Genomic DNA, 26,980 nt, shown 5'->3' with positions numbered 1-26,980 from the left:
TCTTCCTTCCTCCCTTTCCCACTCTCCCTTTGTACTATTACTACCTCTCAGCCCTTCTTCGTTGTTCCTCTTTCTCTTTCCCTCGCTTCCTCGATCCCTCAACACGAGGGCGTGCAATTTTATTCGCGGAAAAATATAATCGTCCTGTCTCGTCGTTGTTCCACGGTTACTAGCAAAGACGAGGACGACAACGAGGACGACGACAACAAGGACGACGAGGACAACGACGACGACGACGACGACGACGACGACGACGACTAAGGACAACGACGAGTGATTTAAAAAGAGGAAAAGTTTCCGCGATATGCGATCAACTATGGCGCCGTGGGTTGACCACCAATAGAATTTGAAAGGCCCATTTTCCGAGCACCGAAGTACGTTCCTTCGGGATGTGTTCCTTTTTAAGCGATGCGCCACAATATACGCACACGCAAATATAATTTGTTATCGTAATAATAATATTTGTAATAATGTGAAAAAAAAGGAGAGAGAGAACTTTCCTGTTTTCCTTTATTCCCTTCGATATTAAGCATGTAACTATCGGTAAGAAAAGGAACAAAATTGAGAGGGGATAAAGGGAACATGAATTTTTGTTCGCCGATTGGAATGTCTAAATGTAAAAAGGAAATCAGGAAGCAACTCGTCTCTTCGTGCTTCGTAGTACGGAAAATGTGGCTGATTCTCAAGCGGTTGGCGTCAGGGTTGCGTTAGGTACAAGGTATAATAATGAACATTTGTTATATCCGTAATTATCGAGCGGGATTTTTTTTGTTTGAAATATGTGACAAGATGAAAGTTTAAGCGACGGAAGAGAGCGAGGGAAGAAAAGAAGCTCGAAAGAGAGGACCGGTGGGACCTATTAGCACGACGAACCGGAATTTTGGAAACGAAGACAGCGCGAACGCGAGAAATGCCATTTTTTAATTATTATTTTCATAAGGATCGTGTAATATAATATTAATAATGTAATATCGATATGATGACAAATTAACAGCATCATCGCGAGCTATGATCTCTCACACGATACTCACAGATGCGCAATCATACATGTACACACACACGCAACATATACGCGCGCACACTCACCCACGTACATGCATACACGGTTAAATGTAAAAATAAAAGACACGGAGGCATCACGGTGTACACATGCGCGACGATGATGACGGTTAATATTATTATTATTACAATTATTATTATGGTTATCGATTATGATTATTATTATTATAAAGGAGATAAAAAAAAAGATACTAAAATACATTGCATAAAATTAAAGATAATTAACCCTTACGTTAGGAGGCTGAAAAACGCGTAACAACGTTTGAAGTATAAATAAAGTAAACCCAAAAAAAAAAATAAGAAAATAACCATGATGATAACGCGAAGAAGAAGAAGAAAAAGTGGAAGAAGACGAAGAAAAAAGGAATTTACATTAAGTGAAAAAAATACTATGAAAAATTAAAACATGCATACGTACGTACATACACCAGATACACACACAAAACACGTACACGTGGACACGCGCACCAAGAGATAAAAAAAAATAAGTCTGGGTGACATAAATCAACGTCGTACATTTATACTATATCAAGACTAGGACACGGTGAAATATGTAAAATGTAGAGAATTTTTGAACGTACCTCGTGGGAACCTGCACTTCGTAGATGATCGTGACGAAATCATGATATGAAACTTTGGAACCTAGTGTTTTGTTGTTGTCGTCGTCGTCGTCGTTGTCTCTCGTTCCAAACGAAAGTTTATGAGAAGAGGGTTAAACAAAAATGACGGATAGATATGATGAAATCGTTGTCACGTATCAGCAAACGAAGTAAGGTTCCCCGACGTTCGTATTTTCGCGCCACAGACGTGTTCCCGTATTCGGACATTGTTTGGGTTCGTCTTTTTCGTTTCCGTTCTTTCTTATGTGTAATAAACGCCGAGCCGAATAAAATTCTCTGTACGACGTACCTTATCCCACTTGGAGCTCGCATATACAGACTACATAAAAAGATAAATAAATAAATAAATAACAAAAAAAAAGAAATCTAGCTATTACGGAAATGGCCATTAGCAGAAAGAAAATATACCATTCAGATAGTTTATTATTAAAGAAACGGTAATTATGATAGGTATATTAACGACATTATTTATATTATTACGCATATTATATAAATAATTAATAAAACGAGATACTTTTAACCTTAGGGTTTAAGTATTATTCGCAAATGTGGGGAAGGAGAAGATTTTTGTGGAAAATGGCCGCGTCCGAAGAAAAAGGGAATATTTTAGGGCGCGGCGGCGATACGTGCCATTCTTTCGGAAATGGCATTACCGACGAGAAATAAGAGAAAAAAAAAAATAATAATAATAATTATAATTATAATAAAAAATGATGAAAATAAGAGACAAGAAAAAAGAAAGAAAAATGAACAAAAAAAAAAAGAATAAACCGCCAATTACTTTAACTTCGACAGTACTATTATTTATTTGTATATGCCGAACGATTATGCCGTTTTCAGCGCGACATATTTTGGCGATTCTCTTTGCTGGGTAAAGACTCAAATGGTGGTCGCGTTCCAGGGTTTAAAAAACGAAGAACTAGACGGGGGAAAAATAAAAAGTGAGAAAGGGGGGCAGAGCGAGAGGGAGAGGGAGAGGGAGAGGGAGAGAGAGGGAGCAGGGAGAAGAAAGAAAGAGATAGAGGCAATTAAAAAGTAAAAAAAAATAATAATAATAAATAAACAAAATAAAAAGCAGAAGTTTCTATACTTTTTACGGAGATTGTTATAGTCTAAGCGCACACTGATTAAGGCATTCGTCGCTCGGCAAAGCATAATATAATTATTAATATAAAATTTATAACAGAAATAAAATAAATGAAGTTAATAAATATGTACACTGTATAATAAACATTATTTCCTATTAATAATCATCGACTTTTTATTGGCCTATACTCGTTGCTTCGTTATACTTACTATTAATTACATGACCTACTTATAAATCTAATTTACCCATTCCCAATAATTCATTTACTTTCATTCAAGTTTTATTTTTACTCTTATTTATAATAAATACAAAGCTATAATATGACTAACTGTAAATGTAAATTAAATGATTGTACTCTGGTAACGATAGAAAAAGTATCGAATTTTCTAGATCGAATTGAATTAACCTGTTGTCGATAACATTTGTAGATCGCATTATATTACCGATGGAAAGGAATTATGAAATACTCGACGAGATAAATATTTCATAAGCTTATTAAATTTAGAACGATTGCCGCTCTTTCTATTTCGCTACATGAACATAGAATTATGTAAAGTCTCTAGATCTTTTTCCCTTTCTGCAGATCTCTTCTTTTCCTTCCTATACATTTCATAGTCTTCGTCATCGGTCGGTAATTCGTATCGGCAAAGTGGACACGAGTTGGTCTTCAATGAAAAGTTTCAAATTACTTCAATATCGAGATCACTGTTTCTTCATAACGTTACATACCTTTTCCAACCACGGAATAATGCATTCCTTGTGAAAAGTGTGACGACAGGGTAAAGTTTTGACCAAGTTATTCATTTCAAATTCTTTCAAACAAACAGGACACTGTTTTGATTCATTTGAAGATATTTTGATGTCTTCTAAAGTATTCAGTGCTGCTTTAGATGCAGGTGGTGGCAATCTTTTATCTTGACCAAGCAATTCCCACATACCAAAATCTCTCAACAATCGCGCCATTTGTATTAAATGATTTGGTGCCTCACCATCGCCCAATGGGGTCCAACCCATTTCCTCAAAATAGTCCGACATTTTGTTCAAATGTTTCAATGCTCTAGAGTATTCACCGTGAATTCTTCACTCAAATAACGAAGTGAGTGTGTCTCTATAAAAATCTCTAGTCATACTGACAGTGAGTGTTTCCATTTGTTAGTCCATAGATTTGTATTATATAGACGCGTATCGATGAGAAAACGCTAGAACGAATCGTAGACATATTTTCAATTAAATTTGCAGTACTCGTTGATAACATTTACCAGCGGTTGGTAAGTTATCAATAGCAAATTAATTACTAGTACTTGATGACGTACCAACTGAAAATCTCTTACATAAATACGAAAATATCAATAAAATCATTTTATTAGAAGTATATATTGGATGATATCAAAGCAGCTACATAGATGTTCTCAATCGGGTTTCTTATCATTTCAATGGTTCAATATTTCAAGAACCACTATCAATTCAAGATTAAATTAATACATAGGGGGGACGCAGTACTGGTACTTGTAGAATGCACAGTTCATTAATTGATCAGTCTCTCTTTAATCGAGTAGGACATTGTATAGATTGTTCGATCAATCTATAGAATGCCCAGGTTCTGTACATTGATCGTAACATAAAACATATATAAATTTACACCCCCATAGATCAGAACAGCCATGAAGTGTATTATCGGAAAATGGCTTATCGTTCTTTGGATGTTTTTTTTCTCGCAAACGATCGGAAAAGCAGATAGGAATAATAACGAAATAGACAAATGTAATTTGTCGAATGATTTAAAAAACGAGATTAAAACATATGAACCGATGGTACATAATATTATTAACGAAGCTCTAAATGGAACTTTCAAAGGACGAACGTGGCAAGAGCTAGCAGATTTTGTGGATAATTTTGGACCCAGGTTTACCGGTACGCAGGTATTGGAAGATTCGATCGATTATGTTCTAAATAAGTCGCAATCTTATAAATTGGAAAATGTTCACGGAGAGATTGTTAAAGTTCCTCATTGGGTGAGGTGTGTACCAATTCTAAAAACACTAAGTCAAAATATGCGCACAAATTTATTTTTCATTAATATTTCAACCTAATATTTCAGAGGCTTTGAATCTGCGACGCTTATCCAACCAAGAACGAAAAACATCGCAATCCTAGGATTAGGATACAGCGTTGGTACTCCGAAAGAAGGGATAACAGCTAGTGCCATAATCGTGGATAGTTTTGCAGAACTCGAGAGTAGAGCGAATGAGGTAAAAATAAACGACATCGATGAATTTTATGTTCACTTTGATACTCTTTCTCTCTCTCTCTCTCTTGCTATCATTAAAACATTATCCCTATTAAGCAGTACTTATTACGTTATGCTTTTGTTTCAGGTACCTGGCAAGATTGTCGTATTCAACGAAAAATATGTTACATATGGCGAAACTGTTAAATATCGTTCCTCCGGAGCGTCGAAAGCTGCTCAATTTGGCGCAGTTGCAGTTCTCATCAGATCGGTAACACCGTTTTCGCTATATACACCACATACAGGTATGATGAATTATGCTGAAAACGTCACCAAAATACCAGCGGCTTGTATTACAGCCGAGGATTCCACCCTTTTTAGAAGGATAGCTAATAGAGGTAAACAAATTATATTTGAAATATAATAAATCTGTATGTACAAGAATGCATTGATAAAATTTTATCATCGTACTCTTTCACAGGTAAAAATATAGTAATACGTTTAAAAATGGATGCACGCAATTTGCCAGATAAAGAATCTAGAAATGTTATCGCTGAGATAAGCGGTAGAGACAAACCGAAAGGTGTTGTGGTAGTATCAGGGCATATAGACAGTTGGGATGTGGGTGAAGGCGCAATGGACGATGGAGGTGGTGCTTTTATTTCCTGGAATGCCTTGCAGTTGTTGAAACAACTTAATTATCGACCTCGTAGAACTATCAGGTAATAAGTTCTACTATGAAATTCATTACTCTCAAACTCTATTATTATAATATTGATACTATAGGATGATTATGTGGACTGCTGAAGAAATGGGATTAATTGGAGCAGGCCAATACGTGAAACAGCACAAATCTGAAGAGAAGAATTTGCAGTTCGTTATGGAATCGGATATTGGAACATTTACTCCTTTGGGTATTGAATATACTGGTATACCCTACGTGGGATGTGTTTTGCAAGAAATTTTGAAGTAAGCGATGATTATTTATATCTCATAAAACGAATATTAAATGTGTTTAACGTTTTTCACTATTTTATCTATCGATTAAAGACTAATGTCCCCCTTGGGAGAGATGAACGTGCGCACACCCAATGGTGGACCTGATATTTCCTATTGGATTAAAGCTGGCGTGCCTGGTGGATCTCTTTGGAATAAAAATGATCAATATTTTTATTATCATCATACAAACGCAGATACTATGCTAGTGGAAGATCCAGAAACTCTCGACATGGGCACGGCTTTGTTTGCTGCAGTATCTTACGTTTTAGCTGATATAAGCGTAGATCTACCTCGGCACAAATGACTTGGATTCCTTTCAAAATGAAAAATAGGTAAATAGAAATAAGTACTTTACCTAAGGATATTGATACCAGGTACATACAACGTATCTTTATTCCCAACTTGTAACATTTCTCATATTTACTTGTTCATTTGCATGGATCCGCGCCATGCGTACAAATATAATTTGTTTAGGCCATCCAGCCTAACGATTATAAATTTAACTTTATTTCTAGATGTAGACGAATATAACAAATGCTTGGACAAGACGACTTTCGGTTAGGCTATAATATCGCTCGTTTCTTAAATTGGTCTTTCCGGTCAACGGACAATAAATAATACGTACGATCCCTTTTGTAATCTTTCTAATCTTTATATTGTAATGAAGAAATATATAATGCGTTATCAACTCGGGTATTAACGTTATTCCATACCGAGTTAATAATTGACATATATTCATTTATTTTATATTAGCACTTAAAGCACATCATCCACTCGAAATATTTTCATTTCTAATAAACTCGAGTAACCAAATATTGTGTGTGTGTGTGTGTGTGTGTGTGTATGTTTAATCGTATCGTGTACGTCGTCAGTCTCGTTCGTCGTAATCTCATTATTGTAATGAATACTATCAACGGGAACGAGAAATAATTTGTAAGATTACCACGGCTAAAGAAAACAACATTCATTATTTATATTAACGTATCTTCATCTTGATTAGGGAAAACCATAAGAAGAGAATGTTGAGACATAGTTTTCTCCCCACCACTGCCGTTCATTAAACTATCAGGAGAACTACCATCAAAAGCCATGTAATTGGTAGTAGTGCTACTGGTCGAAGGCATGTCGTTTAAATCTGGTGATGCCAGAGGTGGTTGAGAATGAGCATTGTTAACGCTTTCTAGATGCATACTATAGGATTCGCGATAACCGGATGTGCTCGAAGTATCCTCATCCCAAGAAACGTCCGACACTTGGGGATGAAGATGATGATGGTGATGATAGTGATGATGCTGAAGTTGTAAGGCATGAAATTGTTGTTGATCTAAATTGTTTCCTCTATCACCATCCGATTGCCGAGTAGACAAGCTGCGTCTTGAGCGAATCGAGGAAGAGTCAGAAGGAATGCTGAAGACTGAAGGTTCCATTGCTGGTACTGGCGGTGGTGTCTGGACTGTACCTTGATTTATTGGCATATCCTGTTGTTCTTGTTTCATCTGAGACTTAAGAACAAAAACCATTTGTTATGCATTTAAATAAAGAACACAGCTTAATATATCTTTAGATATTTGGTTTGGCTGAAAAATTGATTAGAAGATGTAAAGGGTACCTCAACGTGAGATCTTCGACTCTTTCTCAATCGGAAGGTCTTCTTGCTTTGGCCCATGGATCGTTGCAATCGAGGCCTGTCTGGACGGGATTCTCCTGAACTGTCTTCGTTCGGACTGTTCGGGCTCAGTTGGCTCATAATAGTCTCCCCTAAGAGACCATTTGTTATCGTTTTATATCGTCATCCCTTATATAAATCTATTCTACGTTCTATCTACTCATGCTGATAATTGAAATACCATGAGATACTTATCGATCTTAGAAATTTATGACACAATCGAGACTATTTTAAAATTGTTAATATAATACATAGCACACTATTTAAGCCTGGTTATATTTCTCATTAACAAGCATGAATTTGATTAGTAAATGTTAATTATATTTGAGTATGTTTCATTTATGTATGATTTTTTTTCATTTGTCCAGGATTAATAAACTTTGTTCATTTAGTTAGTCGTCAGAGAAGAATTGATAGGAAGCGAAAGCACGCGTGTATGTGTGCTAAATGTGTAACAAAGCAATGATTACAGCGAAGAGAATAAATAAGAGGTTGAGTCCAGTTTAATATCCCTAAACTATAATACATGCGAATGAACAGAATTCACAGTTCACTGTATTAAATGAGAATTTGATACGTTTTATATTCTTATTACTTGTAAATTTTATAAGCTATCATTTTGAATAATCAATTGAATTTTGATATCGAAAAATAAAATAATTTAGTATTTTTAATTGTTCGTGCTCTATTATTATTAATCTTTTTTTATATTCTATCATCTACATGCAAATGTATTTACATATTTTACACCCTAATTCTATCACCCTTACGATTAGATTAGATATTAAATTATCATAAATATACCTAAATGTATAATGTATGAATATCGTTAAGTGCAAAGACATACCTTTTTGATTCGACTATCGTCAACAATTGCTTTTGGAAAAATGGTCTATTTATTTGTGACAGACACATAATCAAAAAATCTAGATAATACAATTTACTTGCCTTTGCATTATCGAAATCTTCGTGAGGACGCCGAATCGATCGAGAAGATTTGAATTATCGATTTACGAATACGATACGAAAAATTTCCAGATAAATGGAACCCAAATAGTCAATTGAGTATTAATTAATAATAACAATTAATGGGCCGTATCGCGAATTAATTTCCCGTACGAGTCGCCGTTCTAAAATTAACGTATCAAAAAATAAAGCAGGGATGTGGGATTTACCTGATGAGTTTCTATACTCTACAGAAGATACAAAGCGCAGTTTTGGCGCCTTTTGATGAAGTAATATAGGATGAGGCTTAACATGGTTACGTTCATCGTTAGCAGAAGATGGTTGGGATCTATCTGAAACATGCCACATCGAACATCTAATATGAGGGGGGAGAGAGAGAGAGAGAGAGAGAGAAAGAAAAAGAGAGATGATAAACGAAGGAATGCGATCAACCCTAATCCCCGTTTGGGATTCAACTAATTCAACCATGATGAGAATCCCAATTGATCGTAGTGTGCGTACTATCAATTGTTAATCCTTTCCTCGTACGTGAGCTAAATTTGAATATTAAATTTAGATTCCTGGAATTCTACATTGTTTTTCGTGATTTAGCAACGAAGTAATGTTTCATGACTGATGTTGTGTTTGGGGTAACATAGGATATTCCTAAAAGTAAAATACCTACGGTGTTGCTTCGATCACGATTTATTTTTAAAAAGCATGTTTTCTTTTTCGTGTCGTGTGCTTTTTAAAGATAGCAATAGGGTCGCTTCAAGCAATCAACGAACAAATGTAACTCTTGTCATTAATAAAATGTATTGTAAGCATTCGAGAGTAGAAAAGAGTGAAAAAGAAAGACAAAAAGACAAAGATAGACAGAGAGAGAGAGAGAGAGAGAGAGAGAGAGAGAGAGAGAGAAAGAGAGATAGTTAAGATGCATTACGAATATTTGTCATGAGTACAATGCAAAATATAATTGATGAACGTATGTATTTTTATGTGTGTGTAGAGACCCAATTTTCCTTACAAAGAAGAAATAGAAAGCGCAGTAAGTTCGAAGCAACTACGTAGTAGAAAACGTACTATGCAACGATTAACAGGAGATACCAACTGTTGGACATTACCATTGTCTAAATACTGCTATATAATAAGTTCGGTAAGGTCGAATTTACTATATAAAAATTATGTGTATTAAAGAAAGATAGACAGAGAAAATAGAGAATAAAAAACAGAGTGATAATTTAAAAATTGCTACTGTGAAATGACTTCGTTTAACAATTATCATACAAATTATTGGATTATAGAAAAATTCAATATTTATTTGACAGGTATTTAAATGTTTGCTAAACGAATTCATCCTTTTGTTCAAAAGACACATTTTATTTGCCAAGGGTTGAATTTGATGTGGATTAGGAAAACCTGTATTACGTACAAGTCGTTTCACGGTAAAAATTTGTATAAAAACTTACGATCCTAAATAGTATGTGAAGTTAAAGGATAAGGAAAAAAAGAAAACGAAAAAATAAAAGTACAACGAATTAGGTATATGGATAAAGTTACGAAAAACTGAGAAGCGTGAAGAAGGAGTTACACATTAGCGGGGTATAATTATATATATATATATATATATATATATTATATATAATATATAGATCGTGAATCGTATCAGAATTTATTGATGTAGAGAGAATCAGTCTGCTTACCTTCGTTCCCTAGCTAGCAATGGAAGCAACGCAATGATAAATGTGTCAATCAAACGACCGAACAGAGAGGCCCAAACGAACGAATTTAATTCGAAAGGAACACATTCGACGAGCCTTAGCAACATGAAAACACTCACTCCCTGATATATTTTTTTTCTCGGGTTGAACTCTTTCTCTTTTTTTATGTCTTTAAATTAGTTAGCTTTGTTTGTTCTTTTTTTTTGTTCTTATTTAGAAGGAAAGCCTCGTTGCAAGCCTCGCTGTTAACGGAGTGAAAAGTGAAACGATGCGGGTTGCCATGAAAAAAGTTAAATGCTTCAAAATAACATGGAACCAACTTTGAGCGCAAAAGTAAAAAATTAGAACCGCAGTGTCCTATAGACAATGGCTCGATCCAACTGTGGTAAGAGTCAGTGTGTTTAATCATTATCATATTCTGACTCTTTTCTTTTACGTTAACGACGTAACGGCAAAATATATTTGCTTGCAGAGGCTTGCGGCTGTATTGATAGAATTCAATACCCGACAATATAATAATATGTTAATGTAAATCTCTTTCGAAAAAATGGGATACCTGTTGGTGCTTGTCTTTCGCTGCTAAATTCTCCGATACCGGTCATATCACTTGTCTCGCGTAAAGTTGACGATCCTACGCTTGTGCTCGAAATAGATCCTAATATTAATAACGCAATGTTAAGTAACATTAAAAACAAATGTTTGATTATTGCTATCATCGAGTGATACATACCACGAGCAATATGTGTACCATTTGACGGAACATGACTAGGTGCCGATGTCTTGATAGTACTACTCGAATGACCTGTTTGTAGAGTTGAATGTGGTATCGATTGTGATACAGTAGCTGAATGAGATACTGGAGTTTCAGTCGGAGTCCGATTCATGTGAGTTCGCGAGCCCAAATCTCCTGCTCCTGTTAACAATTCAATCAATAGGGATGGTCTTTGAGTACGAGGTTGACCTTCACTGGCATGCATATCAGCGACACTTCGTTTCGGTTCAGGTTGTAATTCATCTAGAGACATATCAATTGAACAAGATTATTTTACTTCGTTCGAATGATTAAGATCTGTTGAAAATAATTCAAACTACAAACCAAATCGTCGATTTTCTATTTCCTCTTTGAGATCCTTCAGTTCGTGAATGAGGTCTGTCAGAAGAGTTCCCCGAGATTTAGGGACAGTCGTAGAATTACCGTTGATTTTCTCACGTATTATACTATGCATAGTTCTCTCGTGATCGGAAATAGGCGTTTGACCAACCTTGTGAACAATGAATGGCAACATTTGAATATACAAAGCTGTCCGATGAGTAACAACGAATTCAATGAAGTTCCACAAATATATGGACGCCTCATTTCGTTTGTTCAACAAACGCATGGTACGCAAGATCTTTGGCCATTCGATTTTTAATTCAGTTTCAAAGCATATCGTCATAATCTTAAGAGCTATAATTATAAAGCATAGAGAAATGAACGGGTCACATCATCAACTGTATTAAAATGAAATTGTTACATTTTCTAAAAAAGATGTGAACATTTTGGATGATTGTTACCTCACCTAAAAAGGCAACTTGATACAAAGTTAACGATGTTTTAGTTAACGTTTTCGAATCTCTAGCTGCGAAAGTTAGACTACCAGGTCTGGCATCCGCAGTGGTTTTTAAAGTCTGAACAGTTACTGGTGTCGCCTTCGTTGGGGGCCAGAGGGTGTTCAGAACCGCCGTTAATGCAAAACTTATATCCGATTGTCTCAGCTTTGGAACATCTACGAACAAAAAGATTAAATCATTTCAATCGTTTCTACATACGTCTATTGTTTTCAACTTGTCGATTGTCTTACCTTTCCTCCCGGTTCCAACGCGTAAAAATAATGGTATTAATAAATTGAGAAGCATATTTTCTGTTTTCGTCTGATTAGAAAACATGGCTTGACCGTTGCAAACATTTTCCAAAGAGTAGCCCTCACCGAGAGAAATCACGTGTAACGCTATTAGACGTAAAACGGTTGAACAAAAGTATTGTGGCGGTATTTTACTCATTAGCGCAGCCGACGAGGCAGATGTGACATCTTCAGGTGGTGTATCGCCAATAATTAGAGACTGTTAATAAACAATTAACAGTTAATTCTTATAACTAAAATATTATTATTAGTATTGCATTCACTCGTTCAATATACCTGGCATGTACTTAATAAAGTTTTCAAATATTGAAAGTGTGCTATATAGGGACACCTTGCCAGGGTTTCATAAACGCCTTTCAAAAGATCACTGGCTGCAGTCCAATTAATATTTCGTCTGATCGATGCTTTTTTATGGATCTTGCTAAAGGTTTTATCAAGTCGTCGTAAAATAATGGTCAAAGCTGGTCTCATATCATCGTTGGACCATTCGGTGGAAGGTAATATGTCGTTCATGTATCTTCTTAAACCACGGCAACCCATTGTTCCAGCATCGTAAGGGGCAATTTTTAAAAGACTATGAGCAATGTCGGCTAATCGCTATGAACAAACATTAATAATCAGTTGGAACAAAATTATTGCCTCGTGTTCAAAAATCTTGTCTTAAATATTTAATAGTTTTTTCACATACCACGTGACATTTGGAATCAAGTAACTCAATCGTTTTACCATCCTGAGATTTCTTGTTCAATTCCGTCAAACGTATGGTGCAACGTGCAACGAATTCGCCCACCATATTGAGCAAAGTATCGCGCGGTCTCCTGAATTCATTTTTATGAGAACTCTCAGCGTCGTCATCGCGATCGTAAAAATTTCTCACTTTGGAATGTTCGATGTATTTGGTGGGATGTGGATCATCCTCAAAATCAACACCTGGAGAGTAAGGACCTTTACCGTAATTCCTTTGACTGGATCCCTTGTGTTCGGGACTTGACTTTTGTGGTCCATTATAGTACCTGCAAGTAAGAAAGTTACACAATGTTTTTTATACCAGAATACTTATATCAAATATTATACTTACTTCGTTAGAGCCTCTGAATTATTAACCAATGTTTTAACTGCTATAGCCAATTGATTGATTATTTCTTTTTCTGTTTTTCCTTCCTTGTTGTAAGTAGGAGATTGAATTTGTTGGACGTAACATGGCAATATTGCTTCTAGTATTATCTACAAATAAAAAGAATTTTTAATAGATATCGATTGTTCCTTCAAAGAGATTGTATTATACGAGGATTATCTAACCAGCATTTGTTGTCCTCGAATGGAGTCAGCAGAGTAAGCAATGACCATAACACAGAGCGATATGCAATCCAGAACAGTAACCATTTCATTCTCATCATGGTAACAAAAGTCAATAGCTTTCAAAGGCTTTTCTTCCTTCACCAGTTCTCCAATATTTAAAGGATCGGGTGATGGTGTTTCCAAACTCAGTAACAGGTTGAATAAACAAGTCGAAGGTACCTGTGAGATTGATAACCTTTTGTAATTACTTTAATGATTATGTAAAACAAATCGCATTGACAAAATAACAATAATATAAATTACTTTGTGAGCTTCCCCATGAATACTTGTCTCGTCGGTATCCAATATCGTTGACACGCTTCCAAACATTTGAAGAATAAATGGTTTCCTATTCATCAAGTAAAATTGTTTAACCGCATACTCCACCGTTGTGGTAACCAATTTGTTAGCTTGATGAGTCGCGTACAATTGTAACAACGTTGGCATTATCAAGAGATAACCATTGGTTGAAAAGATATTTTTAAAATTATGCGCGGCATTTATATAAGTGGCAATAACGTATCGTAAAATGCAGGAGTCCTCGCTGTGAAGTATAACGGCACCATTCAACACGTTTAAAAATAAATGAATGTCTCCCGAGTAAGCAAAATTTCCAGCCATTGCTTCGAACATCCTGGCTATCAGTCTAACCCACATGAATTTGTGCATCACGTCTAATCCGAGAAGTTCCTGTGCACAAAAAATAATTCGACGATAAAATTACAATTCTTACGATTATTTCATTAGGAGTAAAATTGTTATATTTACTCTTCCTATTTCACCGCCCTTGTAAAGATCCAAGTCCGCTTCCAAGGCTTTTCTAGGAAAGGATGGTAACTTCATGAGTTCTTCGTGTAGAAATACGACTCTCTGTACGACCATGTCAACGTTCTTCAGGATTGCCCACGTCAGCAAAACTTTTCCAATTTCAACGAACTTGTGAACAAGCTCTCGTCGTTGTAGCGCATTAAATGCATCTTCCGGTTTCATGTAAACCAATTGGATCTGCGGATACTGAGATCTTTTAAAAAAGTAATAATCTCGGACGTAAGATGATGGATTGTGTATTTGATCTAGAAAAATGTTTAGACAATCAGAGAAGCCAGAAGAAATCATGAATAGAAGTACAGTTATAATAATACGAAATAGAAAACAAAATCTTTACGTGTTTTATAGTCAACAAGAAAGTATTCTTTGTGCTTAGGTTCCTTGATTCCAAAAAAGTCCAACGATTCCCTTAATATTTGACAAAACTGTGTATCTTCCTGTACCGGAAATTGAGATGGAATTCCAGCAGCGTCAGGATCCTGAGGGCCATGAACAATAATCTTTTTTGCTGAAGGAACGTTTGCTGTTAACAAAATTGATGCATCGCATTGTTCCTTACGAAGAATTTGTTTTAAATCCTTGAACATTATGCCATGTACACTATGAACGACCTAAACATAAAATAATTAATGTTAAGAGAATAGTTCGAGTATGTATTTTTAAATCTATTAACATCAGATAAACGAGGAACGTACCATCCATAAAATAGATAGAGCAGTACCAATTAATTTCTGGCCTTCTTCGTGAGGAGAACGAACGTAAAACATCACATATCCTATAATGTAATTGTATAAAGCAAAGGCTGCTTGCTGTGGTAGTTTTGGGACAAATCTAATTAGGTGTCGTAAAATCTTAAACATTAATTCTTGTTTATCCCTTGTAAGACGTTCCAAAACGTAACGAAGGAAGAGTGCACTGTCTTCTACAAGACATCCCCAAATCACCTAACAATTTAACGCATACATTATTACATTTTACTGGGATGTAACAAATAGAAAGTGTTAACCGATTCAAAAAATCATACCTGATATGCAACTTCATAAACCGCGTTTCCATCATCAGATACCGCGGCGTTATCAAGTAAGTTTATGATCTGAACAATAGCAGAACACAATGAGGATGGAAATAACGACAGGGCTGATTGACCATGATGTTGAGTATTCCTAGGTATCGCCTCAGCCCCATCCTCATCTCCAACATTACCTAAATCCGTAGGTTTTTATATTCGGGGTGTTTCGAATAAAACCAGAAAAAGGACAGCATTTCTAAATGAAAATATTTTATATAAGTTTTATAAAGATACCTTCATCATGATCATCTCCTACTGGGCTAGGTTCGTATGCGGCTTGAACAGTAATTGGGATCGTTGTTATTAAAAAATTTTCTCTTTCCTCTCTCTTTTTATCGTCTTGAGCTTGTAAAGCCCTTTTAATTAACTCAGTCTGTTGTTTCTTTCGAGTTTTTGTTGCCGTCACCAATGATCTCTGTCGTATTAAAAATGTTCATAAAAATTTACTGTTCAATATTCTACTACATTGAACAATATAAATGAACTTACATGACGCTCCTGATTAATGGTAACTTCTTCAACTTTAGTTTTAACTTGAGGCATCCAAGGTGGGTCAACCACTGGTAAAGATTCGATCCCAATTTTCGGAGATGGCAAAGTAAATTCAATTCCAGGTGGTGGAACTTTAAAAGTAACGTGAGCTGCTTCTTCCATTCTTGGCCACACCTGATAACGTAATTTCCACAAAACTTGAAATCTCAAGATGGCATTTATTCGCACCGAGGAATTACTATGTTGAAGACCGTTGTTCATTATTTCGCTGGCTTGATTCGGAGCTCGCACAGCTGCCACTATGAACAGAGATGCTGCCGAAGCAGCTACTTCTTGATTGGACTCTAACAAAAGTTCCCAAGCAATGGGTAGAACGTCCACGAACAAATCCTCGGTCATCACAACTGCACCTTTTACCAGAGTCGCTATAGGAGCGTGGAAAGCATCCTTTACTTGTGTTTTTATGTATTTTAGAATCGCTGGGGTTTCTGCTTCGGAATCGGCTTTTACTTTTAAGATTTTCGACGACTCCTTTCCTTTGTCGGATGAATCTTGTTCCGCCAAATCCTTGGAGGAATCTCTTTGATATAATCGACCTGATTGGGATCCGTCCATGTTCTTGTCAATTCTGAAATTGATTTATATTAATTTTCTTTGGAAATAGGAGAAATATCAAAACTTACTTGTACTTTCGTCCTACGCTATCTTTTCTTCGAACGGGTGATACTTGGGTGCTAGTTTGTTCGGAAACCTTACGGCTTCGTTTATCTTTCTTGCCATCCTCTTTTTTATCGGTATCAACATCGAACATACCTGTGCCGTTCAATATTCCAAATTTCTCGCCGTAAATCTTCTTAACGGATTTGATTAGTCTACTGCTAGCACGCATTTGACGACGATGACAAAACGGATGGCAGAAATTTTGATGGGAGCAATAAAAGTTAAAGGAATTCGATACTTGTACTAGCACCTTCATCCAAGGAAAATTTTTATTGGTCTCATCAGTTTCATTGCTGTCGCTTGGGCTTTCAGGAGGCTGATCATCGCTGAGAATCCCAGGAGATTCTTCACCACTGGCCTCGCCACCTAAACAACCGGGTTCAGAAGTGTCACTTCTGTCGGACAATGAACTTACTTTTCTTTTCGATTGTATAGAATCTGCTCGTTTAACTGTATCTAAGAAAAACATCATAATTGTGAGATATTTTTAAATGAAAAAGAAATTATTGTTGTAGACTTGTTTAAAAAGTTTCCTACATGCTTCGCATTCTGTATCCTTGCCCTCTTTGGTTCCACGTCGAAGTTTTAAGCTTCTCTTTTTGAATGAACCAGTGGTGGTACCGCCAGTACCACGGCGCAATAAAATTGGCCTACTTTGATGTGCCTGTGCCCGTTTACCTTTATCTTTATCAATATTCTGTTCTTCTCCTTGAATCGTAACTGTTGATTTACTGCTTCCTTCTGATTCGTTGTCAGGTTCGTAGAGAACGAAACTGATCTTACGTTCGGCTGTATATTCAGCAAAATCAAATATTTCATTGTGAATAATAACCTTGTTTACTTGCTGTTAATTATACTCGTTTATTTGTTAAACTTACTGGCCATTTCACGATCTCCAGCAATCGATTGAAGACTCTGGGCCGAAGTTTGAGAATGGCCCATCGATGAAAGAGCTACGCTCCATCTTCGATTTGCTTCTCTGCTGTACATTCTGTCCCAAGGAGGTGGACGTTCCTTGGTTAAAAGTTTACTGGATTTTGGTAACGTCTGATAAGTTTCTCTTAGAAAAGCTGTTACTTCCAAAAGAAGAATACACGCAACCAAACGCAATGCTATTGGACACTGCGATCCGTAACAATTAATACTAGCTTCGTCAAGGAAATCCTCTTCTTCGTCTTCGATGATCAAATCACGTTGCTTACTTTCATCAGAAACCATAGAAATGACCTGGTCGATATTTTGTTTATCCTCGATCAATAATTCCTCCAATCTCGCGCCTATTGCCTGTTCCAAAATTATTTCCTGATTTAGTAATACAAATAAATTTGTGTTTTTTTTTCTTTTTAAATATTACTAATGTAATCCCAAAATGAAGAAACCTCTGCCCACTGATAAAATAATTTTCCCGCAGTTCTCTGCAACATATGGATTCGTCTCATAGCAGCCGATGCATTACGATTATTCATCGGAACGGATGGTCGAAAAATAGGAAAGTTAACTTTCATCCACGTCGGCCAATGCCCTTTGTTGCATTGATGCACAAAATGGGCACATTCCAATATCAAACAGGCACGAGAAACCACAGGTGCGTAAGGCTGAAATCGCAAATAATATTGTGTGTGTGTGTGTGTGTAGAATATTATTCCATAGAAAATACAATAGAGTTTAACTTACGAGATCTAATATAGCAGCCATCAAATGATGGTCGGGGAAAGTGCCAGGTTGACATGTTTCCAAAAGGAAAGAAAATCTCAACATTCCATCGTAGATAGACGATAGAGGTACCAATCTTCTTTCTTTAAAAACTACAAATTCGGATTCCCTTGAAGCTTCACCCAGTTCCATGGAATTTCTTCTACTAAAATCTGTTGAAACATTTCAATGGCGTTTATTTCTTCTTTAATGACAAAAGTCATTACAAATAGAACACTTACAGCTACCTGGTGGCTCTTCCAAACTTTCCTTCTTTTTGCTTTTACCAAAACCAATTTTGTTCAATTGATCTTCCATACGACGCCGCGCCTTTTGTAAGGTTTGTCCAACTCTACAAAAATTCTTCTCTTAACAATGATTTTTTGTATAATTTCAAGCCCTTATATGACATCTTTTTAAAGATCCTTACCCACGACTCGTTCGAGAAGTACTTCGGTGATGACCATAATGCAAACTCGGTTGTCTTACAAAACTACCATCCGTTGGTGACTCGCTACTTTCATGACTATCTGTGGAATCAGTTCTTCCGTACTCCTTTCGAAACCAATTGACTAAAAATCGATTTCATTGTTATTCGCAAAATCAACTACAATTGAGCAACAATTAACAACTTACCAATACCCCCAATTTGAAAACGAGTTGATTTTCGTATTTTTCCTGCCATGAAACAAGAATCTCCAATTCCTAAGTTGCGTTCGCTTTGTCTAGGCGTTAATACGTGATGTTTCTTTCGCAAATTACCTAATGGACTCTGACTTATTTTCGAATTCTCTTCGTTCAATTCAGTTTCAAGTAGGCTCTGTAAAAATATTGGCGATGCACGTTAATGGGGACCGCAATTAAATCCTATACCGATGAAATGATAAAATAAGAAACTTACTGCACATGTCGAAGAAGTACTTCTCTTCTTAAATAAAAATTTTCTAGTACCTCTGTCATCGACCGTGAAACAGGTATCACCGCCAATATCCGCGTGCTCTTCCAAATCAGATTGGTGTATGTGTCTGATCACGCGAGTTGTTCGAACTTTGCTGTTGCAACGTTTGTTGGGACGATCGGTTGAATCTAAAATGCCGCTTAAAGCAACACGCCGAAATATGCCACCGTGAGCTTCTTTAACGTAAGTCATGAATTGCCTCAGATCGCAATAAATGGCAATATTCTCGTGGGATCTCCACTCTTTAGCAGTTTGAATAAATCGAGTCACAAGAGTCTTGAAAACACAATTCATTATTTGACCCTCGATGCCACGAGCACCATAATTACCAGTACCATAGGATGCGGTCACTGGTACGATATTAGTTGTTCCTGTACTTGTTGCCCCTGTATGAGACGTAGTATTCGCAGTACCAACGTTGCCACTAACACTGCCTATCATACCAGCACCGAAATTCGTGGCGTAGCCACCTTGGGACGCAACATCCGGTGACTTGTTCGAACCCCGTTTTTGATCTGTTGCAAATTGAAAAACTGATCAACGATTTCCGTAACGATTACATTCTTTTGTTTGGATTTACTCACTCAGCGGAGATAGCAACGAAGTTGGATCTACGCAGAAGCCAACGTACGCGTGAAAAAAGTCTAAAATTTCCGAGATTGGTTGTTCGCGTATCATCGTCCTCAGAAATTTCGAAAATTGTTTGAAACTTGCTCGATGTAATTTTCCTAAAATCGTTTGTCCTTGGGAACGACAGAAATCTGCGTGGGGTCCACGAATTCCGTCGGAACATCCGTGCGGACAACCCAAATGCCTTAGTACTCTGATAGCGCAATTCATTAGAAGATTATGAGCTGTTGATTTATTCTTTCCATTTGAATCGTGTCTAATTTCTTGATCGTTCACTGGAGAATCGTGTTTTCGTAAGGTTTCCGATTTGTCCATTCCCGTGCCGGACCCTAACACGGGGTTTATTAATTATAATTATTAACATTAAATATATTTTTGAAGTTATTTGTTTTATAAAGGTAGAGCCAATAGTTAACAAGAAACCGATTTTTGTTTCGGACCATACACCGTGCAAGCGGAAAAATCAACCGTTTTTAAAGAAAACGAAAGGTAGAAGTTTTACATGCACTTTGATATATCATTTCGTGTCCTGTAAACTTGGCTCTCCCCCTTGTCAGATAAACATGAATCAACAACAGTGTTGCACCTAGATTACTGCCCGTGGTCTCATCGCGAAGACATTGCTTCATCACACCCATGTCCATTAAAAGTTCAACGAGGTTCAGAATACTTTCGCAAACGCGAGCCGTGCAACAAGTATTGTCACGTAATGCAACTGAATTAACAGCCTTCAAAATCAGAGAAAAACTTTGTTACCAACTAGGATACTTAATAATAGAAATGTTACGGTAAATTTATAGAATGCAAAAGGATTTTGATTTATCTACAATATTATAATTATTGTTTGAGAAAAAAAATATCGTTTACCTTGAGAACTACTTGGTAATCGATATCACCCTCTTTAGTGATATAACTACCTGAACCAGGTGCTTCTGGCACTTCGTCACTCATGTAAGTAATATTAGAATCTGTTTGAGATCTGGTAAGGCTCGGTTTCCTTTCGAAATCCAATCTTCCACCGAGTATGCTGATAGCATCTAATTGACTATCGATCGATCCCTTTTATATAAATGATCCATAAAAAGCATTAAATTATTGAAAATCTAATCCAGAATAAATTTAGCAAAACGAATAAAAATCTAATTTATGGTTATTACCTGCATTCGTTTCATGTATTCTGGCGATGGAGTAGGCGTGTGTTCCGTGACGGTAATAATAGGATTTGGTGCGGTGTAAGATTGGCTATAAAACCGACTTTGTTTCCTCTCGATACGAGTGTCACCAATGTACCTACGGGTTGTAATCGATCAGGAATTTATCACCATAGAAATAATTCATATTACCCCATGCCACACTTGCCAAAAAATAGAGCCCTAATCAAGCACTACGTCCTTAATTTACTATCGTGTGCCTCTTGTTCCGCGAAACATGCTGGAGTTTCCTTTGAAATTTTTCTTCTTTTTTTTATTTCATAAAATTTCATAAAATTTGATTACAGGTGTTACCCCAAACTCGATAAATCTCGTAACTTCTCGTCATTTCGGCTACGCTAATCTTGTTGTCGATCGATGTAAAATATTGACGCGAACAAAATTTGATCACATTTTGGATCGAATTTGAAGCAACATCGATGGAATGGTCTAATTGCATGCACTAAAATACAAGAAAATTGTCATTTATTACTCAGAAATAATCCCTTTTTTAAGCAAAGAATTATTAGCACAGCGGTAAATTTATGAAAGCAGAATAATCAATTTGTATTCAAGGAATTAGGTAGCGATTCATTTATTTGCTTATAAAATGGGAGATGATTTTTTGTACACACTGCGCATTTAAGGAATCACTAGAAATCAAAAAGCTTTTACCGTTTGTGTGGTAAATGAATGGTGTGGAACTAAGGATTAATAATCAGGTACATAATCGTGTTCGGTGTGCGAAAAACCTACGGATCGATATCCCTAAACGTATAAAGAGGCGACAGCTATTTAAGAGCACACGATAGTTACAAAGAGAAATAGAAATAGAGAAATAGAAATAGAAAAAGAGATAGAAAAAAGGAAAAAGGATTGGTGATGCATTTTCTCAAATACTAATTGTAAATATTAAAAGTGCCGGTGTGCTAATTGGTGATAGGTAAATCTTATTTTGTGTGACTATGTTTCTGGGGGGGGGGGGGGGGTAACTGTGCGCCCTACCGGAAGCGAAAGCTCGTAAAAGAAGCGTGTGAACCGAACTGCAGTACGGAACTTCCTCCGAGTGACGTTGATGACTTACCCTCCCGCGGTCAGCTCGTTAATCAAGCAGCTGAGCACGAGTTCGGGGGTGAAAGGGCGAACGAGAGAGAGAGAGAAAAGAGACACATACAGAGAAAGACATTACGCACAAGTTTTACGATAGGCTTATCAATATGTAAGCGCTAATTTTATAAAACGTTTGACCGGCATTCAGTCGGTCGTATGATTTCTTCAGCGTTGGGTACAATTTGTTATTTTTTCGTTTTTCCTTTTAAATCATTATAATTAGAACAAGACGTCGCATATTGTTGTTTTTTCCTGCCTTTTGAATTTTGCAAAAAAACAACGATCCAATACCCAACACTGATAGTAGTCTACATGAAAAAAAAATTATTGTCGCTCTAACGAAACGCATTATTGTTTTTAATTGCAAACAGCCTAAGCGCAACGAAAAGTCCTTTATTTTTTTGTCGCCAGGACATTTTCAACTCGAATCTCTGAATATTTTATCCTAGTCTACGCAAAGTTACTGGTGTACATACATACATAGATACATACACATACATTTATACACGCATACATTTAATTCTACAATATTTATAAAATATATATATATATATATATATTGTCGAGAAGTACATGTGAGATAATTGTTAAATAGTACTGGTAAGTACTTATGTATGTATATTGTGTATATAAATATGTATGAACCAATGAGTAAAGTCAAAAGTTAAAGAGAGAAAAAGTCGTATAAAATAGAATAGAAGAAACGAAAATCTATAGTTTTTAGAATCCACGTAAATGGAGAAAAACCTACCTTAAACTTGGCATGCTTTTTCCTTTAACTAAATTAGTCGGATGTTTCATACGATCTACATCCTTAGCCTCAAAGATTTTTGAGCTAGTTGACGTTGGTCTTGTCAATTGGTCATCACCTGTATCGAGACTCCTATGACTATCCTAATAATACAAACAAATTGTTTTCGATATTCCTATAATCTCTTTTTATTAAAAAATGATTTAGAATTACCTGTTCGAATAACATTTTAGCGTCTTCCTGACCAATCTTTTCAAGAGCTTTCTCCGATTTGGATAAAATCTTAGTCTCGACGAAAGCTTTTAGGTCAGCCATCTTCATACGTTTTTTCGTCTTTTCGCTGGCACGTCTCGTATGACTGGACTCTCCCTCGTGACCTTTGCAGGTCAGGCATGGTAATTCTGAAAATGTGCCGAACTCTGTACTGGGAATAGATAAGTTGTTGGAGGGACACTACTACCATCTGCATTTAAGTTTGTTCATATACCCGCCAGCAAAGAGACATCTCGTACTTCTGGTATCTCAATGAAATCTTTCGAAACGTCTTTTTTCTTACTCTCAGGACTCTGATAAATAGAGACCTCGATTTTGGGTATCGGTAAGGAATTGCTACGACGACGAGGCATCTGTTGCACCGAACTGTCCTCGTTTATTCTGCGTAATCTGGAATCAAATTCGCAACAACGAATTCATTACAAATATTTACGCAAGTTTTCATTAAAAAAAAAATGAACAAACCGATGGTATAAAAATTGTAACGCCCAAAATACACCCTCCTCTTGCCATTGAGAAACAAAAAGACATCTGAGAACGGCCACGTCGAGAAACGTTGCTGCCCGAATATCAACTTCGAGAATATGTTCAGCAGTTTGTCCCGAAGTATCGGTTGGCGAATTTTGTTGTTGAGTTGAGGATTTCGAAGTACTTTTCTCCTTCTCCTTTTCCTTTTCCTTTTCCTTTTCCTTTTCCTTTTCCTTTTCTACCTCCTTATCCGTCTTAGCTGGCTTTTCCTCTTTCTCTTTCTCCTTCTCTTTTTCACCACTGCAAATTTATATCGTTTCTTATTTAATCGAAAATTAATTGTTATAATTAAGATGATTATCGTTAAGAATGAACCTTGCTCTTTGAGAAGGTTTCCTGAAATATTGTTTACAAGTGTCCAGTCCGGAAATTGCTGTTACTTTCTCTATCGTAAGCGTTGACTTAGAAGAACCGGTACTTCTACCCATGGCAACGTGAAATATGCTGGTTTCATCCTGCAGCAGTAACAGACAATGCATTGCTCTACATTTGATCTGACAAATTTTCATTGCAAATTCATCAACTCACTGCGAATATGGTTGACACTTCTTTTACTCCATCGATACCTCTATCGGATTCACCTAATGATGATAATCTGAATATAACCTACATATTTACCAACAAAAAAACAATTCAACAAAATGAAATATTTTAATCACCTAGAAGCGAAACGAAAATATTAAGAATTTCTGTTTAGCAGAATTATAATAGAAACGATTTCTTTACCACGTGTTCATCTTCGCCACCTGAACTTTCTTCGGGTATCGTTTCTGGAAACGCAGTATCTTTTGGCGATGATACCCAAGTGCTCTATTAAAAAGCAATATTTTTTTTTTTTTAATTACATTTTTTCAAACATTTTATCAAACATCCAAATAGATTTCGAATTTATTGGCTAAAACTTACTTCCTCGTCTTGTTTTGTTACAGTCTGAGAAACATTCTGAGGAATATTTTGATCGGTCACCGTAGGACCCACTGATTGACTAGGTGGACTTTCGTTGTCTGCAATTAGAACATTATCGTCTTAGTAAAGAAGAAACAAAACTGATGAAAATCATAAAAACTCACTTCCACCGACAAAAACGTCGTCTGGCAATTGATGATGTTGCACAAACTTGAACGATCGATTCCACAATACAGGAGGTTTGATACGACAATGAGTGGTGAAGCAAGCCGTATCGGGATGCCGACATTCGTACAAGGCAGTCCATATCTTCGATCCATTTTCCAATCTCAGATTTGTCTTGAAATCAATGTCTTTTAAATAATTACAGAGAGGAGCAAAAAGATATACGAACAGCTGCAAAAAAGAATCAAAACATCAAGAAAATCAAGATTGTCGAACATGATTCAACACGATGATCCTGTTTTCAAAATCATCGTAGAAACGATTTAAAACAATTGTTTAAGCTCACCGTCATAGTTGGTATCGAGAATAAATATTGAAAAGGATTTGCGGAATCTGATTCAGTTTCGATACACTCCTCAGCCGAATCAAGAAGAATCCAATGAAGGATATAAAGAAGGGTTGTTTCCATTGCGCCAAGACTTTGAAGATCCTTCCTTAAAGAGCAATGATAAGAGCCTTTTTGTGTGAAAAGCGAATGTGCTAGATTGGAAGGCGACTGCATAAAAGAGGAGAAAAGGAAAATATATGAAGATGAAAGGGCTCACCTATTGTGCAAAAGGTTGGCTGTCGCGTGAAGAACGTAAGGTAAAGCGGCTTGAATCAAACGCCAACGTGGCACCGCGCCCAATATCGTGCTCAACGATGGCGGCAGATCATTGTGAAGATTTTGGACCAACACTTTCTCTAAAGACTACGTCAATGTAAAAATAAAACAAAAGAACCCGATCAAGATAAGCTTTTACTCTTTCGATTGAAATTAGAGATATTTGTTTCCATTTTTTCTTGTTTATATTTGAAATATACTGACCGTGCATGCTTCTTTCATCTCCTAATTATTCGTCAGAAGGCAACAAATTAGAGTTAGTATCGAAAATATTAAATATTTCGTTTCAAATGGATTAGAGCTCAACTTACGTGATGACCTGGCACGTGTTGGCAATGCTGCAGGTGGTAGGCCGACGGGAAAAAATCGGATTGTCAAATATTTGATCGAACAATTATTATTGGCTACTTGGTTGATTCTACGAAATGAATTCTACAAAATTCTAATTTGTGAAATCTTTAAACCCAAAATATTACCGTGCAAGATGCTTCATGTACTTTCCCAAGTTTCATTCGTATGAAAGGCCTGTAACGATGCATCTATTTAAGCAATTACTTCGGAACGATCCATTATTTTCTAATTTGCATCGAGAGATGCAAAAGAAAAAAGAAAACATTTCATACCTCAGCTGTCGCCAGAGGAAAATCTGAACGGGAATGGGTAAAGTGTGTTCGTTGAGTATGCCATTGACGGATCGGCGTCTCTCCATATTTTGATTATAATGTAAACCTGTAAAACGTTTATGATTTGCATATCAGAACGTTACGCGGGCTGAGTTCTGCTAATAGAAAATCGATCATCTTCGTTAGCATGACTGCCACACCATTATCACGTGTTTTACGTTTAGTTGTCTCTTTTTATTCCAATTCATTTAACATAAATTCCATTCGATTAATATATATTTTATCATTTAAAGATCTGCGAATAAAATTTATAATAAAACAACCGATGGATAAATTTTGTTACGTACCTAAATTAATATGAAAAATATAAGATGAACATGTTGACGATTAAATAATCATAAATAATCTTCTCGCGCGAAAATCCGTGCTCGTTTAGTCGCAAAATGTTTCCATTAAAACTAATTAAAAATGATTCGCACAAATAAGGAAGAAAGATACGATATAAAGGACATAAGATACGATAGAATGATAGGTGCCGGATGAACCCGGCGCACAAAGTATAAAGATCACGTGTCAGTTTCTCTCGGCCTAGTGACACACTTGCATGATTTTCGTCGACAGGTAGTACCCAGACCGAAGGGTGAATCACACCACGATGCAAGGATCGTGACTAACTGAGTATCGTGGAAGGGACGTTAGCTACGCCGTGGAAACGATGGGAATGTGCGCGCGCGACTCTCGGAAAATCCAATGCGCCGGTCGTTTCATCGATCAGCCCAGGAATCTGCTTGCTGGACCACCCCTACTTTCCTAAGAGG

General features: G+C 36.4%; 3 protein-coding genes across 6 annotated transcripts; 1 reads left to right on the top strand and 2 right to left on the bottom strand.

The window, feature by feature from the left end:
• Nucleotides 1-1,893: 1,893 nt before the first annotated feature.
• On the bottom strand, nucleotides 1,894-3,901 carry LOC106785466 (E3 ubiquitin-protein ligase RNF181-like). Its single transcript, XM_014745964.1, has 2 exons — nucleotides 3,496-3,901; nucleotides 1,894-3,431 (listed from the first exon to the last, which is right to left on the bottom strand). Exons 1-2 carry the CDS (start codon nucleotides 3,799-3,801, stop codon nucleotides 3,297-3,299), a joined length of 441 nt encoding a protein of 146 aa, XP_014601450.1. The 5' UTR covers nucleotides 3,802-3,901; the 3' UTR covers nucleotides 1,894-3,296.
• On the top strand, nucleotides 3,777-6,680 carry LOC106785462 (carboxypeptidase Q-like). Of its 3 annotated transcripts, none has more exons than XM_014745954.1 (8): nucleotides 3,777-3,862; nucleotides 4,416-4,783; nucleotides 4,865-5,015; nucleotides 5,142-5,391; nucleotides 5,475-5,715; nucleotides 5,780-5,962; nucleotides 6,044-6,324; nucleotides 6,508-6,680. In XM_014745954.1, exons 2-7 carry the CDS (start codon nucleotides 4,428-4,430, stop codon nucleotides 6,294-6,296), a joined length of 1,434 nt encoding a protein of 477 aa, XP_014601440.1. In that variant the 5' UTR covers nucleotides 3,777-3,862; nucleotides 4,416-4,427; the 3' UTR covers nucleotides 6,297-6,324; nucleotides 6,508-6,680. The 3 variants fall into 3 exon arrangements, with proteins under 3 accessions (XP_014601440.1, XP_014601441.1, XP_014601439.1); XM_014745955.1 differs by lacking the exon at nucleotides 3,777-3,862 and adding an exon at nucleotides 3,975-4,034; XM_014745953.1 differs by lacking the exon at nucleotides 3,777-3,862 and adding an exon at nucleotides 4,185-4,268.
• On the bottom strand, nucleotides 6,355-26,852 carry LOC106785460 (protein unc-80 homolog). 2 transcript variants are annotated; one of them, XM_014745946.1, is made up of 49 exons: nucleotides 26,510-26,851; nucleotides 26,163-26,268; nucleotides 26,016-26,064; nucleotides 25,851-25,877; nucleotides 25,744-25,764; nucleotides 25,481-25,626; nucleotides 25,222-25,369; nucleotides 24,875-25,106; nucleotides 24,711-24,808; nucleotides 24,531-24,614; nucleotides 24,333-24,410; nucleotides 24,120-24,259; nucleotides 23,742-24,044; nucleotides 23,491-23,666; nucleotides 23,217-23,404; nucleotides 23,004-23,146; nucleotides 22,227-22,256; nucleotides 21,110-21,242; nucleotides 20,820-21,011; nucleotides 20,539-20,680; nucleotides 19,907-20,281; nucleotides 19,266-19,855; nucleotides 19,001-19,184; nucleotides 18,795-18,936; nucleotides 18,607-18,716; nucleotides 18,347-18,537; nucleotides 18,052-18,267; nucleotides 17,551-17,956; nucleotides 17,210-17,461; nucleotides 16,636-17,128; nucleotides 15,950-16,580; nucleotides 15,695-15,875; nucleotides 15,416-15,600; nucleotides 15,087-15,335; nucleotides 14,729-15,002; nucleotides 14,332-14,636; nucleotides 13,828-14,253; nucleotides 13,525-13,743; nucleotides 13,304-13,449; nucleotides 12,914-13,238; nucleotides 12,502-12,822; nucleotides 12,166-12,424; nucleotides 11,884-12,090; nucleotides 11,421-11,771; nucleotides 11,055-11,339; nucleotides 10,881-10,979; nucleotides 8,834-8,956; nucleotides 7,602-7,750; nucleotides 6,355-7,494 (listed from the first exon to the last, which is right to left on the bottom strand). In XM_014745946.1, exons 2-49 carry the CDS (start codon nucleotides 26,246-26,248, stop codon nucleotides 6,964-6,966), a joined length of 10,641 nt encoding a protein of 3,546 aa, XP_014601432.1. In that variant the 5' UTR covers nucleotides 26,249-26,268; nucleotides 26,510-26,851; the 3' UTR covers nucleotides 6,355-6,963. The 2 variants fall into 2 exon arrangements, 1 of the variants encoding a protein (XP_014601432.1); XR_001381527.1 differs by lacking the exons at nucleotides 6,355-7,494; nucleotides 7,602-7,750; nucleotides 8,834-8,956 and having other exon boundaries at nucleotides 10,890-10,979; nucleotides 11,421-11,586; nucleotides 26,510-26,852.
• Between the last annotated feature and the right edge of the window lie 128 nt (nucleotides 26,853-26,980).

Source organism: Polistes canadensis, unplaced genomic scaffold, assembly GCF_001313835.1.
Source record: "Polistes canadensis isolate GaletaPanama2010 unplaced genomic scaffold, ASM131383v1 scaffold_51, whole genome shotgun sequence".
NCBI classification, from domain to species: domain Eukaryota; kingdom Metazoa; phylum Arthropoda; class Insecta; order Hymenoptera; family Vespidae; genus Polistes; species Polistes canadensis.
This window is presented reverse-complemented; position numbering and strand designations above follow the sequence as displayed.